Raw genomic sequence first — 20,658 nt, 5'->3', positions numbered from 1 at the left:
AATACTTTGTTATTATTATTATATGTTTTAATTTGTTCTGTGTTTGCATTACACACTTTCATTCACATGATTATGTGTTCACATTGCACTATTGTACTCACATTGCACTTATGTACATGGTCAATTTGATCATGTTCTGCACCATTATGCACATGATTGTGTATTCATATTTTGCACTTCATATTGTGTTTCATTGCCCTTGTATGTCCATGGTACAGTGACAATAAAGTTGAATCTGAACCTGAATGTTAAACAAACACTCCAATCCTCATAGCCTATACAGTGTGCTGTAGTGGTTATGGTGCCAGAAGTGCCCTGACACCCCCAAAATCAGTACTCAAATGTTTGCTAACAGTTTGACAACTTACCTGGGGTCTGCCAAGTACCAATCTGATGAACTTCTATTACATCTTTCGAGCTAAGACCTGCTGTGTAGGGCCAGCTCATTGGCTAAAAGAATACACTGATCACAGCCAGTTAGATAAGCTAATAGCTAATTATCTCATAATGTAACAGTTAACACTTTAAATACTTAAATAGGGTGAGGGGGGAAGGCTAGAGCACTTCTTTCACTATGATCTAATTATAGATATCATCATAGACTTCATTTTCTAAATTAAGACTTCATATAAATGTTCTATTCTATGGCTTTAACTAATTTACCTTTACATACAGCCATTGGAACATCTTCACTCCATTTTCCATTGGAAAGACATTTCACAACATCACTAACTCCAGATAAAGCAAAGCCTTTGTGACATCCCAAATGGCAGGCTGAGCCATACACGCCTGGTTGTTTTCCACAATTTGATGGGTATATCAGAACATCTTTTGGTTTGCTAAAAGTAGAACAGCGGATCTCTGTGCAACATAAAGAAATATTATTAAAATAAAACTAAACATGGTTGTCTTTATATTACTTTGAAAATGTATAACATTTGTAAAACATTATATAAAATTTTGCAACAGTTAGAAGTATGAAAAATAAAAAAAAATGATGCTAGCATTCCTTTACAAAGAAACCAGCTCTAGCAGTAATAAAGGCACACATTTGCAATATAGTTTATTTAGAGATAATTCCAGGTTAGTTGGTTTTGTGAAGAATAATTTTAAATTGACCTTAATCCCATTACTGAACTCTTCACTTATTTATAATACAAATGTTACATTGGTTTACTGTTATGTGCTGCTAAACTTCATATTTTCTATAATTTCCTACATTGCAGTTTCTACAAATTATACTGAATTTCTAAGTAGCATTTATAAAAATAAAATTTCTTCTGACCTTGAAGGTTAGATTTTGTATTTCCTAATGTAAATATTTATGTTTTACTTTCGCTAAATATAGACTCCTTGACTTTTTCTTTAGTTCAAAAATAAAAACAAAATCTCCGTATTAGCTGCAAATCTGAAATTCTGGTCTATATTAATACTTTAATAGAGAGCCTACCATAATGTATTCTTTAGTTAATGTACCCTTCTTCCTATCCTCGTTAAAGCACACTTGACAACCAACTTAATCCAACTCCTTAACAAAATAAATAAGTAATAAAAAGAAGTGTGGCTTTAGGTATGCCCTCAAAACCTATCTATCAAATGTCATGCCCTCGACAGGTAAAAGACCTAGAAGCGAAAATAAAAAATAAAAAAAACTCTGCCTAAAGCTCCACATAGGAGCAACAAGTAAAACAGAATAAATGTCACATGAAGCAACGGTAGGGCAGTATGGACCTCAAAACTGTCATAATTTAACTGTGTCAAATTCTTATGTGGAACAGCTCATTTATTCTTTAGATTTACACATTTTTATGCGGTCTGTTTCAGTAACGTTACTAGGCATTTTGAAAAGGTACCCACTGCTTTTACAGGAACAATCCTTGGTGCTGTCATGTATCCGGCTCAGAATACTACATCAGCCGGTATAAGATTTTCATTTTACATATTACAGAAATATTTGAAAATATAAAGGTACCTTTACAGCTGGGTGGTTTAGAATCCCATTGTGCATTCCCTTGACAGGAGAGTTTAGAACTTCCCTCCAACTGATATCCTTCAGTACAAGATACAGAGCATACACTTCCATAAGACATGTCGCTTGCAGAACAGTTTATCCTGCCATGTTCAATAGGATGAAGTTTTGGACATGTTTGTACTGGAAATATAAACACACATTTATATGCGTTAATATTTTATTTTTGGAGGAGAGTTAAAATAAAATATAAAAAAAAAATAATAATAACAATGTAACCTCTATTATGCCTTACCAGTGCAATTCAAGAAGCATAAAGATTCCACAGGGTGTAGACAGGTTACCAATTTAAAAAATATATATATATATATATGAATGGTGAATGGGGCCAAGCAAATTCATGGTTTCAGAACCTCTCCGTAGGCCCTAGACCAGGCATAGGCAACCTTCGGCACTGCAGATGTTTTGGACTACACCTCCCCTGATGCTTTGCCAGCATTATGTGTGTGAGAGCATTATGGGAGATGTAGTCCACAACATCTGGAGTGCCGAAGGTTACCTATCCCTGCCCTAGACAGTAGTCTAAGGTAAGTGTACAGTTAATCCTTCTCTGGTCATACTCAGTCTAACAGTGATTGGTAATAGTAGATCTCCAGCTGTTAAATAGTCACATCTCCCATTATACTTTGTCAGCCTTAAAGCTAGGGGTCTACACTTTGGCCACCCTTATTTAAATGGTTGAATGATTCAGTAAGGATGAAAACATCTATCACCAATGCTCCGGCTGCAATTTTTACTGTAAAGTAAGATAATTTCAGCAATTTAACATAGTATTTTCTAAGACAACCATATAGTTCTCCAAACAATTTTAACCTGGAATATTGGCTAGTGTCACATTTGGCTATTTTATAGAGAACTGATGCTATGACTACCAAATGATCATACTGATTTTATTGACCTTGGAAAGACTGTTGACCGTTGTTGGCTTGTAATTGGATTGAAGGAATGTGCCAGCAGGTGTCGCTACCAGCTGAGCATTCTCAAATGCTAATCTAATGAGCATATACACACCTTACCAATTTAAAAGTGCATAATTGATGTCACATCGGATAAGGTGATTTATGAGTAACAGGAAGAATGTTGCTTAATTAAAATATCCCCACATTTAAATTTAGTCTCATGTAAATTTTGAACAATCTAATGTGTGTAGACCAGGGATCAAAATGTTAAGTACTATGCTTCTAACTAGGTTTACAGGCTATTTGCCACTGCAAGACGGGGGGATCTTAACACATTAACCAGGGGTAAACTTCTAAGCACCAGGGCTGTTTTTTTTTATTATTCCCCAATGGCTAATAAGCAAATGGAAATTTGGAACCCTGATGTATAAGACTAGGCTAAACTAAATAAAATAATGGTTTGGTTTAAGTAAACTTAAATTTAAGATGCATAAAAGTTCCTTTGGAAAAAACGGAACAGCAACACTATTCTCTGTAACAACTCAGTGTACAATAGTTTGGCAAACACGGATGGGATATCCAGCAGATGTTTAGAAGGAAATTATAAAAATGTTAACGAAACAGCTTGAGGCAAAGAGATTACTTTCGATATCCATCATAAGCTTTTAACTACAAACAAAGCTAAATTCTTTTTAGTTAATATGAAGATAAATGACACAATACACATATTCTTTGCATAACTGAGATCCATAGCAGGCCTTCATTCCTATAGAGTGAAGATCTTTTGTTGTCTAGCATGTTGTGTTCTCTAGGTCAGGGGTGTTAATTGGAAGCATGTTTTGCTTTTCTAACCTGAATGTTTATGCAAGAGGTAATTGTTGCTCACTAGACACTGAATGATAGTTGGTACTGTGCAATAGTAGGGGGGAAAAAAATAATCTATTCTTCTCTTACCTCTGCAAGATGTTTGTGATCCTGACCACAGCCCATTTGGTTGACAAAGCCGAATGCTGCTTCCAACTAATTCAAACCCTATCTCGCATCGGATTCCGCATGCAGCGTCAAAGTGATTGTTGCAGACATTCTGAATAAAATACCCATTCTCAGGGGGCAGGAGTTCAGGACAGTGAACAACTAATGGTGTTTAGAATAAAATGAAAAAAAAAAACAATATCGTTAGAGAATTGTTTGTGTTTTCATTAAATGACATTCACGTTTGCTAAAAAAAAATGCACATATATTACAATAAAAAATTTAATTAAATACACTTTTCTTTTTTGCCACTGTGTATGTGAGCATGTGTATGCTAATCTGTTTCACTATACAAAATTACTTGTTTTTGTTTTGGTCGGTCATTTTTTTATACATTTTAAAGATATGTATAAAAATATGTTATATATATTTTTTTATATAGTTTTTAAAGTATTTTTTGTGCTCTATATGTGCTCCCCTTTTTGTGAATTTTAAGTAAGAAGACATATGCTTGGTGTTTTTAGTCTTTTAATGTTTTAAACCATATGTTTTTTATTTATTTTTGTCACTTTCGTTTTTACTCTCTTTAATGGCTGTTTTGCCCTTTCTTTATTTGTCCTCTTCTTCCCCTTTTAAACATGGCGGACTTTTGTGATGAACTGAGATCACTGTCTTTCGAACGGCCAAAACCGGAAATGACGTCACGATACAAACCGGAAATGACGTTGTGCCGCAAACCGGAAGTGACGTTCCATTAGAATGACGGAAGTCACATGCTCTATCCGAACGTCCTGTTTATGCTGCCATTAAGAAGAGGTCAGCTTCTTATGAGAATGAATATGAATATACTATGGACCACCATCTTCGAGGAGGATAAACAAAAGAGAACTTCTATATATGGACAATTTGGGTGGGGTTTTGTGTAACTTTTCACATGTGTTTTGCATTGTTAATTTACAATGTTAGGTATTTAAACCTGTTATTTTCATTTGATGTTTTATGCACCTGAGGAAGACCTTTGTATTGGTCGAAACGCGTTGTGCCTGTGTTCTTATTATATATTTTTATTGAATAAAGAAGTACTTTTAGCAAATATCTGGTTCCTGAATTTCCATCCAGGAGGATTTGACGTTCTGCTTTCCTAGGGGACCATCACTATTGCAGCTATTTCCTGCTCTAGAATTACTTACCTGCTATTACAGTAGAGAGCCGACTTATATGGCTCTCTAAATTGTGAGTTTTTCCAGTTATACATATATTTGAAAATTTTCCTATATATGTTGCCTATGAAGGTTCTGTTATATTTATTACAGATTGCTGAATAATTATCCATTGTGTGCGCCAACCTCTCTCTTCTTTTTTCCCGGTCATTATTTAAGATTGTTTTGATCAATTGGCAAACAAAGAAAAAAAAATGCATGAAGAAAAGATATTGCATACTAAATTGCATTTAATGAATCTTAAAGCATGAAAAGCACTGAAAACCATTTATTGTTCACAATATTTCAGCTTTTATAGAAATAGTACTATATATATATAATCATAATTCTGTTTTATCAACACATTCAATTTAGCATTTTTTTATTCCTATGCTTATAGCAAATATTTATATATGTATGTATGTCAATCCTGAGTAATAGTATACTGAAATTAAACTGTAGAATTCATAAAATCAAACAACTTACCTTTGCAGGTCTGACTATTTTCTTCATATCCCTCCTTGCAGAAGCAGTCATCTACTGATGTACTCCCTGGTGAAGATGTGTGGTTTGGGTCAGGACATGGAATGCAAGTACTCACTCCACCTGGGGAACCCTCAGGCTTGTAAGTTCCTGATGGGCAAGCTAAAAAACAGAAGCCACTATTATTTGTATTATCTTTCTTTCTATCTATTTATCTGCCTTTCTATCTGTCTGTTTGTCTGTCTGTCTTTGAATCTGCCGCTTACTACATGTCGACAAAAAATTTCATCTTTTCCGCATCCACCCTGTCTCATGTCTATCTCACTCTCTCTGCCTACCCACTCCCAAGTGCCTCTCACACCTCTCCAACACACACCCATTACAACCTTAATCTTCTATCCCACACTAGTTTTTTTCCACTGTTACCCATCTCCCCCACTCGCTTGTGATTCTCTCTCCAAGAGTGTTGTTAATAACTAAATGACCTAAACGAGAAAACATGCACAGCCAGGTCTTCAGTGTGAGCAGGCCGACCATATAACAAGAGTAAGGGAGAAGGGTGCAGCATAACCCTCAGCCACCCCCAACAAACATTAAACACTGTTCTAATTTTTCTTTTATACGTGCAATGTGTGCTCTTGTCTGAACTGGATTATGATGTTATTGGTAAATCTTTAATATCGATTTAAAAGAAAACAGATCACCTCAGAAAGTTTAACATAAGTTATAGGTGAGGTGATTTTTTATGTTTTCTTCAGTGCAGTAAATGCCAAAGAAGTGACAATTCAATTCACCTTTAATTGTTTTTGCTAAAATTCCTTAAGCAATCTCTTTTACTATTGAAACGGTTTATCTTTGGCAGAGTTTAGTAAAAAATTATAGAAAATTTCAGAATTCTGTAGCATGCATTGAGTTTCAAACGCTGAATGAGCCCCACCATTCACTTTAAAATCAACCAATTCGTAGTATTGTTCATAAACAACATACATTGAAAATATGTGAAAGTTTATATAAGAACTGGTGTTCCTAATTCTTTCCACCCATGTAGATTCTGATTTTGATATTAATCTCCAAGCCTTAATTAAGTGATGTTTTAGAAAGTCTTCTATAATAACCTCTCAAAGTAACAAAACATAGACATAACCAAACTTATCTAAGTTACTCAATAGTATGCTTCAGGTGGTTATTAAAATATATCTCCAGTGTCTCGACTTGGTATTAATTATCAGTAAATGGCACAAAATGCAGACATCCACGGAGGACCTCTCTACATCACAGTGGTGCTTTGTTACAGGATGTTGTAAGTACACTTTAATGTTTTTTTATGTAACCCTTTGAGGTAGAAAATATAAATATGTGTTTTATTGTATATTCAGTTGCCGAAGCTGTGAGCACCTTCATTTTCACTATGACTTTTTATATGCTGCCTGTATTCCAGACTTTACTACTATTATTATTTTTGGCATTCATACTGCGGGTACCTATTCCGCAGCGCTTTACACTTTTATAAAAAGGGAGAGATTTAACAATAAACGAGACAACTAAAAAATGTTACAGGAACAATAGGTTGATGAGGACCCTGCTCATTCGAGCTTACTGTTTAGAGTACTATTTACCTTTATACATTACAAGGTTGTGTATCCTTTAGGTACTATTTTGCATTGGTAATTATCAGTAAGTCAACGTTAAGGTAATATAGCCCATGCTATTTCCACACCGGGCAGGTTATTCACTAAAGGGAGAACTGTTGGGAATTAAAAGTGAATTTCAAATCTAAGGCCAAAATTGCCAAACTGGAAAAAATCGCAATATTTGCTAGGATCCAGTGCAACTATTTTGTCCTTAAATTTGAAATTTTCTTTGAATTCCTGACAATTCTCACTTTAGTGAATGACCCTGTGTCTCCTGACTCACAAATCACAATGCAGTCTATTTTTACCTATTATTATTTTTAATAATTATTTATTACACAGATGAAAAAGCAGCACAAATATTAAAATATTTATTTGTTTAATGCAAAACTCCATCGCAAAAATAAATAAATAAAAAGCACTAACTAGTATAATATAGCCCCAATGAAAACAGGCATTTATTTAATTAGACATAATTTCTAGATTTAGAAAACATCTTGACACAGCTTGCAAAAGCTATAGATCTCTTTTTGCAGCCGTTGGAAGTGCTCCCCCTTTCTCCCAACACAGACTTAGTCTGTGCCGGAGAATACTCCAAACAGAGAGTTCTCATTGAGCCACTACTGCGCATGCATGCAAACACAGTATTCCAATACTGAGAAGGCGAAGGCAGGCGCATGCTAGCACAGCGCACCTGCCACTTTTGTTAGCACTGTGGAAGAAAACCGCCCTGCTTGTCTGATCAAAGTACTTTATATTTGTGGTGTGTTCTTTCAAACTAAAATACATATAGGAGATATGAATAAATAGTTCTGGTATACCTAATGTAATGCCCAGGGGAGAGGGAGTCTGACTAACAGTAGGTCGCTCAAAAACTGGAAAATAGGGATTCACTAAAACCTATACATAAATAGAACACTCTGCTATAGTATGCAGATACCAGGAGCTAACCTATGATGTTGGCTGGGTATGGTAGAAGGTACAAGTATAGAAATTACAGGTATATAAATGCGTACTGTGCCTTTAAGATAAAAGAAATGTGTGCTGTGCCTTTAAGAAAACTAACATAGTATGTGTGGCAGGTCTAGTGGCAGAGATAAAATAAAATAAAACGGAGGGAAAAGTGTAGAATGATATTAAAAACAAAAGATGAATCGAATAAGCAACAGATAAAAACAGAGAGAAAAAATGGAAAAAATAAAAAATATATTAATGCAAAAATGATAATAAAAATAGAAATAAATAAATAGTAAAAATACAGCCGATGATATGTGCAGTGCAAATATCTCTATCCCTGATATAAAACAGGGTAGTTGATATCCACTCCAAATAATATACTTTGTATATTTTCAAAGATGCGATTCAAATGTTTAAAAGTATAATAGCAGTACAGTATAAGGAACTGGATGCTAGGGTAATACAGAAAATGTATCACTAGAAATAGAAAGCAATGGTACAAACTGGATGTATATAACATAAACCAGTTTATTGATAAAAATATAAAAATATAATTCAGGAACAGTTCATACAGTTGTTACCAGTCTAATTTAGCTCAGAAAAGTGCAGAAACCCTTGGATTTGGCTCGGATTGATGTTAATTGACTTCGGCCGATAAGCTTTAGAAATCCTGCTGCCGGTGAGGACGGCGGGCTTCTCTGTGTGTGTCCCGATAAGAATCTCTCTCCAGGGGACGTGCTCTGTATATTATTTGGAGTGGATATCAACTACCCTGTTTTATATCAGGGATAGAGATATTTGCACTGCACATATCATCGGCTGTATTTTTACTATTTATTTATTTCTATTTTTATTATCATTTTTGCATTAATATATTTTTTATTTTTTTCCATTTTTTCTCTCTGTTTTTATCTGTTGCTTATTCGATTCATCTTTTGTTTTTAATATCATTCTACACTTTTCCCTCTGTTTTATTTTATTTTATCGCTGCCACTAGACCTGCCACACATACTATGTTAGTTTTCTTAAAGGCACAGCACACATTTCTTTTATCTTAAAGGCACAGTACGCATTTATATACCTGTAATTTCTATACTTGTACCTTCTACCATACCCAGCCAACATCATAGGTTAGCTCCTGGTATCTGCATACTATAGCAGAGTGTTCTAAAATACATATAGACCCACACACATATTGTAGTCTTAACCCCTTAAGGACCAAACTTCTGGAATAAAAGGGAATAATGACATGTCACACATGTCATGTGTCCTTAAGGGGTTAAAGTATTTTACACATTACTCTCTCTATTTATATAACACCAAGTAAAAACTACACAAAAATGGCGTTTACTAGTTTTCAAAACCTTGTCAGTCATAATTGTGTATATGAATCTCAGGGCGATTTATCTATAACCCATAACTTTAGCAGGAGCTGTTTAAATTCTGCCAATTTCACAAGTAGCAACAGGTAGCCACTATTAAAACTCCAGTCACTAACAGTCCCCATTATTGTGTATGTGAAGAATTTAGCAAGTGGTTCTTTCCCTGTTGCTACTTTGTGCCATTAAGCCTTCAAATTGACTGATTGATAACATGTGTAATCTCACTGTTGGTAAAGGAGCGATGGTGGATTGTAAATTTCATTTTGATGAACATAGCACTGGTCTGGTGAATCTAATTTTGTTGTTACTTTGAAGGCTTTGCTCCAGGAAAATTATTATTCTGGAGCTATATATTTTACTCTACTTTTCAATACGATGAGTCAGACTAGTAAATCTAACAGCTCTTTTAAAAGAACAACAAGTGTAAATTGTTTTCTTGCGATTGCTAGCTTTTTATGTGCACTAATAAATCAAGGCACAGATGGGCATATTTATTCATCAAATCTGAGACCACTGTAGGTGAAAGTGTTAAATAAGGAAAAAACACATAAAAAATCAACTGAATGCTTCTTATTGTCTAGCACTTTAAAATGGTCTTGTTTTACCTTAAAACAAATTCATGTTGTAGCCCCTAGTGCTAATCACGTTATATAAAAGAGCAAACAAGTTTAAATGAACACTATAGTGTCGGGAATACAAAGATGTTTTCCTAAAACTATAACTCTAAGCTCACCATTTAGCCCCCCAGCCTCGCTTTTCCCCAGGTAAAAAAGGTGTAAAACCCACCTTTATTCCAGCACTGTGAAGGTCTGGCTGCAGCTGGATCCTCCCCCGATACGCCTCCATGAGATCACCAGAATTGACAATCTCAGCCAATCAAATGCTTTCTCATAGGAAAGCATTGTGAGGCTTTTGTGCATACACGGCAAAACACTTATGCTCAATGCATCTCTATGAGGAACATTCAGCATCTCCTTGCTAAGCATGGAGACAATGAACGTCAGGGTTGCACACTATGCAGCACTGAGTCAGGAAGCACCTCTAGTGGCCATCTGAGTGACTGCCACTAGAGGTGTTCCTAGGCTGATGTAAACACTGCCTTTTCTCTGATACTCTGATAATGCAGTGTTTACATTAAAGAGCCTGCAGGGACAGGTAGTAGACACCAGAACAACTACATTAACCATTTAAATACATTATTTATCAACAACAGCAACAAAAATTAAATCAGTTAGTTTTTGAGGGCCATTGCAAACAGGTGTCTCAGAGTCAAATAAACTCAAAAACTGCATCATCTAGGTAACACAATTTTCGCTACAGTATGCATACAATGGACAACCTATTATGAGAAAATCAAATCCTGCCATCCAAGTAAAACATATCTAAAAGAGACTGTCTCCAGTCCAGGCTCCATGAAATCAGACTCTTGTAAAAGGAAACAGATTAAACCTGTTGACTCAACAGATGATACTGTACATTTGAAACAGTTCAAAATTGTTCACTTATTAAAGCAGCATTTACAAGTAACTTAACTGATATAAAACATGTGTTTTGGTAATGATGATTAAGTATTTGTTAGCTGATAGTCCAAAGAATGAAATCTTGAGGGCTACGATTGTTCTGTGGAAAATTATAGAAAAATTCCCCCAGGCTCTTCTTTTCTACATGCCAGTGAATACATATTTGCAGGGCTGCCATTATAATACTTGAGGCCTCTTACAAAACCAGTGGATTGGTCCCCACCAACCCACCCACACGCACATTCTAAAACATGCTCCTGGACACATAGATACATATTCACATGCATGTATACATTCCATATACACACACATACTCAAACACAAAATGTCATAAAGACATAAACACCCAGGGATACTCAATGGCAGATATACCAATACATACTGGCAAACATACACAACAACTGAGAAACACACACACTGCAAGGCACACACTCACTGACAGACACACACTGAAACACATACACGCATACACACTGACAGATTATTTGTAACCAACTTTAGCCAGCATAAAATGAGAAAATAAAGCTGTAAATGTGTTTTTCATGACAAACAACCACATAATTGTTGATCTAGTAGGGTTATAAAAAGATGAACTAACCATTTTAGAACGGCTTGTGATTGAATCAGAGCAGTTTGTGGCCCCCTAAATTCATTTTGGTAATTAAAGGACTCGATTAGCATTCTTTTCTTACTTTTGGTTTAGGATTCTTTCATCATTTTTTTCATTATCACAAATAGAGAAATAGAAAGGGTTAAACTGATAATATCACAAATCAATCTTGTCATATGTTCGCCGGTTTAGTTTACCCATATTTTCTCTTAATCCATAATAAAGCATATACTATGCTTTATTTTATTTATTTATTACGTATAAATTAATTTTTTTAAATATATTTTTACAAATGTTATATATTAAAATATTTTAAGTTTACAACCAGCAGTTTCTCCAGATCTTGTGTCCAATGCTCCAAAATCTATTGTCATGCAAACAGCATAATGATTCCAATCCCAGGGCAAACCTGAGACAGATAATGGAATGAGGAATCTGTCACTGTACATCAGTTTCAATCTGGTACAAATGTGAATGTTTTGTTTCCCTATTTATGAGAATAATAGCAAAATTGCTTTTTTTAAGGTCTAGTGGTAAATGCATGAATGTTTGTGGCAATGCTAAATGTAAAAATCTTCAAATTATTTTTATTCTCACAATTGTGTTGGTTTATAATAGTAATATACAATTATGGTGCTAAACTTTAAGACTTGTATTAAGAGATACAAAAGCAAAAACAGCAGCATTTATAGGGAAATGTACAATAATCATTTTGTTCAGGTTTGTGTTGCACCTTGAATTGTAGAGTTCTATGATACGGAAAGTGAGAAAAGTGAGACACACCAATTAGTGTGTGAAAATGTAAAACAAATGATCTTCAGAGATAATGGCTACTTAGAGTATGAATAGAAGAATAATAATTAGTAATAAATTAGATTGAAAAAACAGTAAAGAAAGAATGGAAATCTATTCATAAACAGGGCTATACATAGGACACAAGGTCACACATTTAGGCTTGAAGAAAGGAGATTTCATCTAAGGCAAAGAAAAGGTTTTTTTACAGTAAGAGCAATAAGGATATGGAATTCTTTGCCTGAAGAGGTGGTTTTGTCAGAGTCTATACAAATGTTTAAACTGCAATTGGATAAACACTTGCAAAAACATAACATACAGGGATATAGTTTCTAATTAGTGGGGTAATAGCTGCTTGATCCAAGGATACATCTGACTGCTATTTTGGGGTCAAGAAGGAGTTTTTTCCTAGTTTGATGCAAAATTGGAGTCGCTTCAGACTGGGTTTTTTGCCTTCTTTTGGATCGACAGCAAAAGCATATGTGAGGAAGGCTGAACTTGATGGACGCAAGTCTCTTTTCAGCTATGTAACTAATGTATATATATATATATATGTGTGTGTGTAATAAGAATTGTGAGAAATTTTCTCCAATTCTATTCAGGCCTTAAAAGTTACTTGGAAGTAAGAAAACCAACTGAAGTACAGGAAAAACCTTTCTTCAGTTGCTTGTTGCCACCACTCCAGTTTTACAGTGGAATTAAATGTGTAAGACAATGTGAACACTGTCTTACACAATGTGAACACTGTCTTATACAAATGTAGAAATAACCCAAACAAGCCAAACAGTCTGCACGCATAAGGATCCCTAAATAATAGACACGTGCAATTCGTTTCGGTTCGAATATGAATTCGGATGAATTTCAGGCAATTCGGACATTCCGAATGTCCGAATTGCCAAAGTGCCGAAGTGCCGAATTGACAAGGTCCCGAAGTTCCGAAATTACTGAATTTCCAAAGTGCCAAAGTTCCGAAGTGCTGAAGTGCCAAAGTTCCAAAGTTGCCGAAGTTCCGAAGTGTCAAAGTGGCGAAGTTCCGAAGCACAGTATTGCCTAAGTACTAATATACTTACCCAGTGAAAGAAGAAGAATGTTACATTGTAAACAATTTTAAATAAAAAGTATACAAACATAGCCAGGATTCAGCTGTAAGCATTTGCAACACTTACAACAATCAAGTAACATACATTCATATAAAATGTAAGTTACTTGGCCAGTCAATGTAATGACAGGAATCCCCACGGTATTAGGGAGCTATCTACTAAAAGGCTGAAAGGCCCCCTCCCGAGCCCCCACTCGCGCATCAAACTAAAGAGGGACGTGTTGACCCCCCCGGCACCCACCCCTGAGCGGCAGGTGGGGGCCCTAATGTAAAATAATGGGGGGGGCATATTGTCCTCCCCCCGGGCCCCCACCCCTGAGCGGTGGGTGGGGGCCCTAAATCATAATAAGGGGGGACCTAATGTCCTCCACCCTGGCTCCCACCCCTGAGCGGCGGGTGGGGGCCCTAAATACTAATAACGGGGGGGACCTAATGTCCTCCCCCCTGGCCCACACCCCTGAGTGGCTGGTGGGAGCCCTAAATACCAATAGGGGGGGACCTATTTTCCTCCCCCCCCGGCCCCCACCCCTGAGGGCCGGGTAGGAGCCCTAAATTGGAATAAGGGGGGGGAACCTAATGTCCTCCCCCCTGGTCCCCACCCCTGAGCGGCGGGTGGGGGCCCTAAATACTAAGTAACCAATCAGAGTGTTATGAGTCAAATTACACAGCGTGGGAAAATTCCAAAGAACTCTCCCATGCTGTGTAAAATGACACAGAGCACTCTGGTGGATTTCAAACCAACCAATCAGAGTGCTGTGACAGGTAAATGTAGAGACTTACCTGTCAGTCTCTTAATTTACCTGTCAGAGCACTCTGATTGGATGGCTTAAACCCACCAATCAGAGTGCTCTGAGCCTAATTGCAGGGCGGGGCAAGGCTTTATAAGCCTTCCTCCGCCCTGTAGAGCTCAGTCTGCGCGGAGCCCTCCATGGGTGAAGATGGATTATTTTTTTGCTCTCGTTTTTTTTTTATATATAATTGCGTCGGTTATTATGGTTTTTTATTTGGCCTTTTTTGGGGCTTAAAAAAGATTTTAGAAGAAAGAAAACATTGAATGGTAAGTTTTATTTTTTTTTACAGGTACTTAGTTAAAGGTCCCCCCTTATTAGTATTTAGGGCCCCCACCCGCCGCTGAGGGGTGGGGGCCAGGGGGGAGGACACTAGGTCCCCCCCTTATTCCAATTTAGGGCCCCCACCCATTGCTGAGGGGTGGGGGCCAGAGGGGAGGACATTAGGTCCCCCTTATTCTTGTTTAGGGCCCCCACCCACCGCTCAGGGGTGGGGTTCAGGGGGGAGGACATTAGGTCCCCCCCATATTCCAATTTAGGGCCCCCACCCGCAGCACAGGGGTGGGAGCCAGGGGGGGGACAATAGGTCCCCCCACATCATTTTACTTTAGGGCACCCACCCACCGCTCAGGGGTGGGGGCCGGGCGGGGCAATAGGTCCCCTTTTTAGTTTAAGGGAGGAGGGACCCTATTTTATTTTTTTTAACAGTGAGCAGCCACAGGCTGCTCACTGTTTAATAGAAAATTTACTAATACTATGTAATTTTTACTTAGTATTAGTAAATTTGTCTGAAAGACCATTTTAGGTCTTTCAGCCTTTTGGTAGATAACTCCCTAATACCATGGGAATTAGGGAGTTATCTACTAAGCAGCTGCAATAGAAGTCCCGAGGTGCCGAAGTCCCGAAATTCTGAAAGGCCGAAGTTCTGAAATTGCAAAGTGTCGAAGTGCCGAAGTTGCCGAATTTCCGAAGTGTCGAAGTGCTGAAGTGTGCAAAGTGCCGAAGTTCCGAAGTGCTGAAGTGCCGAAGTTCCGAAGTTGCCGATGTTCCGAAGTCTTGAAGTGCCGAATTGATGAAGTCCCGAATTGCGAATATCCCGAATTTCGGAATGCCGAACCGACCTGAAACTTTTCCCCATGCACATGCCTACTAAATAATGTACAAAGTAGATCATGGAAAGTGCGTACTTTACTGTAGAAAAATGGTTAACATGTCATAAAATTAAGGACAGATAACGCTTCAGCAAGGGTGAAACACTTCCAGGGTTACTGTAAGTTTTTTTCATATTTTTGTCTGCCCCTTCAGGCTGGTGCGTGTTTTTCCTTTTATGTATTTTTGTATCACTGCATACAAAAGGGAGGGAGATTTAATTAACCCCTTAAGGACACATGACATGTGTGACATGTCATGATTCCCTTTTATTCCAGAAGTTTGGTCCTTAAGGGGTTAAAGGACCACTCTAGTGCCAGGAAAGCATACTCGTTTTCCTGGCACTAGAGTGCCCTGAGGGTGCCCCCACCCTCAGGGACCCCCTCCCGCCCGGATCTGGAAAGGGGAAAGGGGTTAAATCTTACCTTTTTCCAGCGCTGGGCGGAGAGCTCTCCTCCTCCGATCCGCCTCTTCTCCTCCCCGTCGGCTGAATGCGCACGCGCGGCAAGAGCTGCGCGCGCATTCAGCCGGTCACAAAGGAAAGCATTCATAATGCTTTCCTATGGACGCTTGCGTGCTCTCACTGTGATTTTCACAGTGAGAATCACGCAAGCGCCTCTAGTGGCTGTCAGTGAGACAGCCACTAGAGGAAAAAGGGGAAGGCTTAACTAATTGATAAACATAGCAGTTTCTCTGAAACTGCTATGTTTATAAAACAATTAGTTAACCCTAGCTGGACCTGGTACCCAGACCACTTCATTAAGCTGAAGTGGTCTGGGTGCCTAGAGTGGTCCTTTAATTGACATGTAAAACAAAGAATTAATTGACATGTAATTAATTGACATGTAAAACAAAGAATTAATTGACATGTAAAACAAAAGAGGGTAGTGCTGAAAATAGGGGATCCCCTAAAATTTACTTGAAAAAACATGACAAGAAACGAGGCTGCGCCGCTAAAATCTTTTTAATATTACCTTCTCGCCATAGAATAGTGCATTTCTGTAAACCTGGGTTATTTTGGTGTGCAAAAAAATTTTGATACAGCATGGTTTTGGTATCCTTTTATTATAGTACAACAGTGTTCTGATGTTCGTGTTTTTAAATTTCTAGATGTCATGTCTACATATCGAAGGCCACATGGGCACTCCAAAAGATAGATCTGATAGATAGATTTCGGTAAGAAGAGATTTAAAAATCCGGACCTCCTCTGGTGACAAAAAAATGTGTGAACTACCATTCGAATTCCTATCGTTACAAATGTTTAAACTTGACCACCATCTCTTTACCTATCTAAAAACTGTGCAAGTAAATTGAATACCCCATTGTTATCATTGAAAATCAGCGTGAGGAATGCACTGCAAAAAATTTTTTTTGCACTGCAAAACATAAAAAAAATAAAAATTCGGACCTCCTCTAAATACACTGCTCAAAAAAATAAAGGGAACACTTAAACAACACAATGTAACTCCAAGTCAATCACACTTCTGTGAAATCAAACTGTCCACTTAGGAAGCAACACTGAGTGATGATCAATTTCACATGCTGTTGTGCAAATGGGATAGACAACATGTGAAAATTATAGGCAATTAGCAAGACACCCCCAATAAAGGAGTGGTTCTGCAGGTGGTGACCACAGACCACTTCTCAGTTCCTTTGCTTCCTGGCTGATGTTTTGGTCACTTTTGAATGCTGGCGGTACTTTCACTCTAGTGGTAGCATGAGACGGAGTCTATACCCACACAAGTGGCTCAGGTAGTGCAGCTCATCCAGGATGGCACATCAACGCGAGCTGTGGCAAGAAGGTTTGATGTGTCTGTCAGCGTAGTGTCCAGAGCATGGAGGCACTACCAGGAGACAGGCAAGTACATCAGGAGACGTGGAGGAGGCCGTAGGAGGGCAACAATCCAGCAGCAGGACCGCTACCTCCGCCTTTGTGCAAGTAGGAACAGGAGGAGTACTGTCAGAGCCCTGCAAAATGACCTCCAGCCACAAATGTGCATGTGTCTGCTCAAACGGTCAGAAACAGACTCCATGAGGGTGGTATGAGGGCCCGACATCCACAAGTGGGGGTTGTGCTTGCAGCCCAACACCGTGCAGAACGTTTGGCATTTGCCAGAGAACACCAAGATTGGCAAATTCGCCACTGGCACCCTGTGCTCTTCACAGATGAAAGCAGGTTCACACTGAGCACATGTGACAGACGTGACAGAGTCTGGAGACGCAGTGGAGAACGTTCTGCTGCCTGCAACATCCTCCAGCTTGACCGGTTTGGCAGTGGGTCAGTAATGGTGTGGGGTGGCATTTGTTAGGGGGGGCCACACAGCCCTCCATGTTCTCACCAGAGGTAGCCTGACTGCCATTAGGTACCGAGATGAGATCCTCAGACCCCTTGTGAGACCATATGCTGGTGCGGTTGGCCCTGGGTTCCTCCTAATGCAAGACAATGCTAGACCTCATGTGGCTGGAGTGTGTCAGCAGTTCCTGCAAGATGAAGGCATTGATGCTATGGACTGGCCCGCCCGTTCCCCAGACCTGAATCCAATTGAGCACATCTGGGACATTATGTCTCGCTCCATCCATCAACGTCACGTTGCATCACAGACTGTCTAGGAGTTGGCAGATGCTTTAGTCCAGGTTTGGGAGAAGATCCCGCAGGAGACCATCCGCCACCTCATCAGGAGCATGCACAGGCGTTGTAGGGAGGTCATACAGGCACGTGGAGGCCACACACACTACTGAGCCTCATTTTGACTTGTTTTAAGGACATTACATCAAAGTTGGATCAGCCTGTAGTGTGTTTTTCCACTTTAATTTTGCGTGTGACTCCAAATCCAGACCTCCATGGGTTGAAACATTTGATTTCCATTTTTTTATTTTTGTGTGATTTTGTTGTCAGCACATTCAACTATGTAAACAACAAAGTATTTCAGAAGAATATTTAATTCATTCAGATCTAGGATGTGTTATTTTTGTGTTCCCTTTATTTTTTTGAGCAGTGTATTATATTTGGATTCTCTGGAATAATCGTATTGTAAGATTTGCCAATGATTTTGATTATTTTTTTTTTTTTTTTAATATAATTTTTATTATCGTTATAATTAGTTTTTTTCTTTACATACAAAAACAAAAACATTCATTGTGCTTGGTTACATACTACTTAGTCTTCGAGGTTTAGTCACAAAAAAGTACAATAAATACATATACATACATACATATACATACATTACATCACATATACATTACATCACCTTGCATGCCGAAAAGAGAGCAGGGGAGATCTGCTGGTTCATCACATAGTCTCAGAGTCACACCAGGGTCCTTTGCCGGTTATCAGCCCCTATGTTTAGCAAGTGTGACCTGGATATCACTCAGGGACAAACCTAATTACCGCTATCATTTTGTAGTTTTTCTCTCCAAAAAGTGCTATAATCTTTGGCTTTCAAGTCTTTGCCATGAAACTTATCTAGTTGGGATTCCATCCCCAGTTGGAACTTTACTTGAGATAGAAGTTTATCTACAGAGAAGGGAAGTGAGTTTTTCCAATTCCTAGCTATTATAATTTTTACAGCTATCATAAAATGAATGTAGACAGTAGAATCTTTCTGAGATAGAGAATCAATATTTAAGTGTAGAATAGCATTTTCTGGACATTTGGGTATAGGCTTAAGAATCAATTTTTCAATAATAACAAAAGTTTCCTGCCAAAAGTTTCTTACATTCTCACAGTCCCACCAAATATGTAGGTAAGAGCCCACTTGTCGGTTACATCTCCAACATAGGGGTGAGGTCGAGCTATACATATTAGCTAATCTGGTGGGGACAAAATACCATCTATTTATTACTTTATATAGTGTTTCCAGTAAATTTAAGCAATGAATATTTTTGGCTGTTTTAGATATAATTGTACACCAATCTTCCCTTTTAATTCTTATTTTTAGTTCTTTCTCCCATTTTTGAACTGAGGTAATAACAGGAGGTGCATCAAGTTTTAGAATAGCTTTCATTGCTAAAGCAGAGACTCTATTAACTCTTTTGTTGTTTAAAAATAGACATATCATCTTAGCCCCAGCTTGTAAATTATGTTCAATTCTTTGATTTAAAAAATGTTTTAATCTCAAGTATGTAAATAGTTCTTTATTAGGGAGCTTGAATTCCTGCTTCAATTGTGGGAAAGGTTTAATTTTATCATTTACAAACAACTGATCTATCTGGACAATACCACTCATAACCCAGCACTTTAAATTCAGATCTGTTACATAATATGGAATTAATTCAATTTTAAGAGTTATGGGAATTTTGATTTCCAAATTGCATTTCCTTTTTATAATATGCCAAATTTCTAATATTGAGTCTATACATGTATTTAATTTTCTTATAGATCGAACTTTGGGATCAACAGAGCTATACCATAACAAAGAACTTAGATCTTGGACCTGGCAGATCTCTCTTTCTAAATTATACCAACCCTCATTCTTAACACATTCCAGCTGGGTTCGGTATACATGAAAAAACCCGTTTGCCAGATATATATCATTAATGGTTGGGAAGCCCAGGCCTCCTTCTTTGATTTTTTGTGCCAAAAGTAACTTGTTTAGTCTGGGTCTCTTATTTTTCCATATAAAATTGGTGACCGAATTCTGCACCAGTTCAAGCCATGGTCTAGGTATCTTTATGGGAAGCATTCGAAACATATATGCCCATTTAGGGAAAAGATATGCCTTTATTAAGTTCATTCTACCCCACCAAGAAATTTCTATTTTTTTCCATCTATTTAGGGCTTTTGTCATGTCTCTAAAATTACTCAAGAAATTAATCTGCATTAAATCTATAAAATCTCTTGTCAAAAGTATCCCTAAATATGGGATATTATTTTTAGCCCATTTGAAGTTGTATAAATCTTGTAGGTGGTTCCTGGTGGCTATATTTAAATTAATATCTAATATAATAGTTTTGTCTTCGTTTAGTTTATAGTTTGAAATTTCGCTATACTCCTTTGCTATCTCCATAAAGGTCCTGATAGAATTAATAGGATCGGTCAAGGTCAAAATTAGGTCATCCGCGTAGAGTTTCAGTTTCCATTCTCTTTGTTTTATGGTTATCCCACTTATATGTTTATTGGATCTTATTTTATTGGCCAAAATTTCCATA

At 37.6% G+C, this 20,658-nt stretch overlaps 1 protein-coding gene across 1 annotated transcript in view; it reads right to left on the bottom strand.

Moving 5' to 3' along the window:
* Positions 1-20,658, bottom strand: part of SVEP1 (sushi, von Willebrand factor type A, EGF and pentraxin domain containing 1) — a 334,296-nt gene that overhangs the window by 209,031 nt on the left and 104,607 nt on the right. The window contains exons 4-7 of the mRNA XM_063455268.1: positions 5,586-5,744; positions 3,883-4,062; positions 1,973-2,152; positions 664-861 (exon numbers count right to left, since the gene is read on the bottom strand). Coding sequence (XP_063311338.1) covers positions 664-861; positions 1,973-2,152; positions 3,883-4,062; positions 5,586-5,744 — 717 coding nt within the window. The remainder of the gene's footprint in view (positions 1-663; positions 862-1,972; positions 2,153-3,882; positions 4,063-5,585; positions 5,745-20,658) is intronic.

The sequence above is a fragment of the Pelobates fuscus genome, chromosome 5 (assembly GCF_036172605.1).
Source record: "Pelobates fuscus isolate aPelFus1 chromosome 5, aPelFus1.pri, whole genome shotgun sequence".
Classification (NCBI taxonomy): domain Eukaryota; kingdom Metazoa; phylum Chordata; class Amphibia; order Anura; family Pelobatidae; genus Pelobates; species Pelobates fuscus.
The sequence above is the reverse complement of the archived record's forward strand: the minus strand, read 5'-3'. Positions and strand labels throughout refer to the sequence as shown.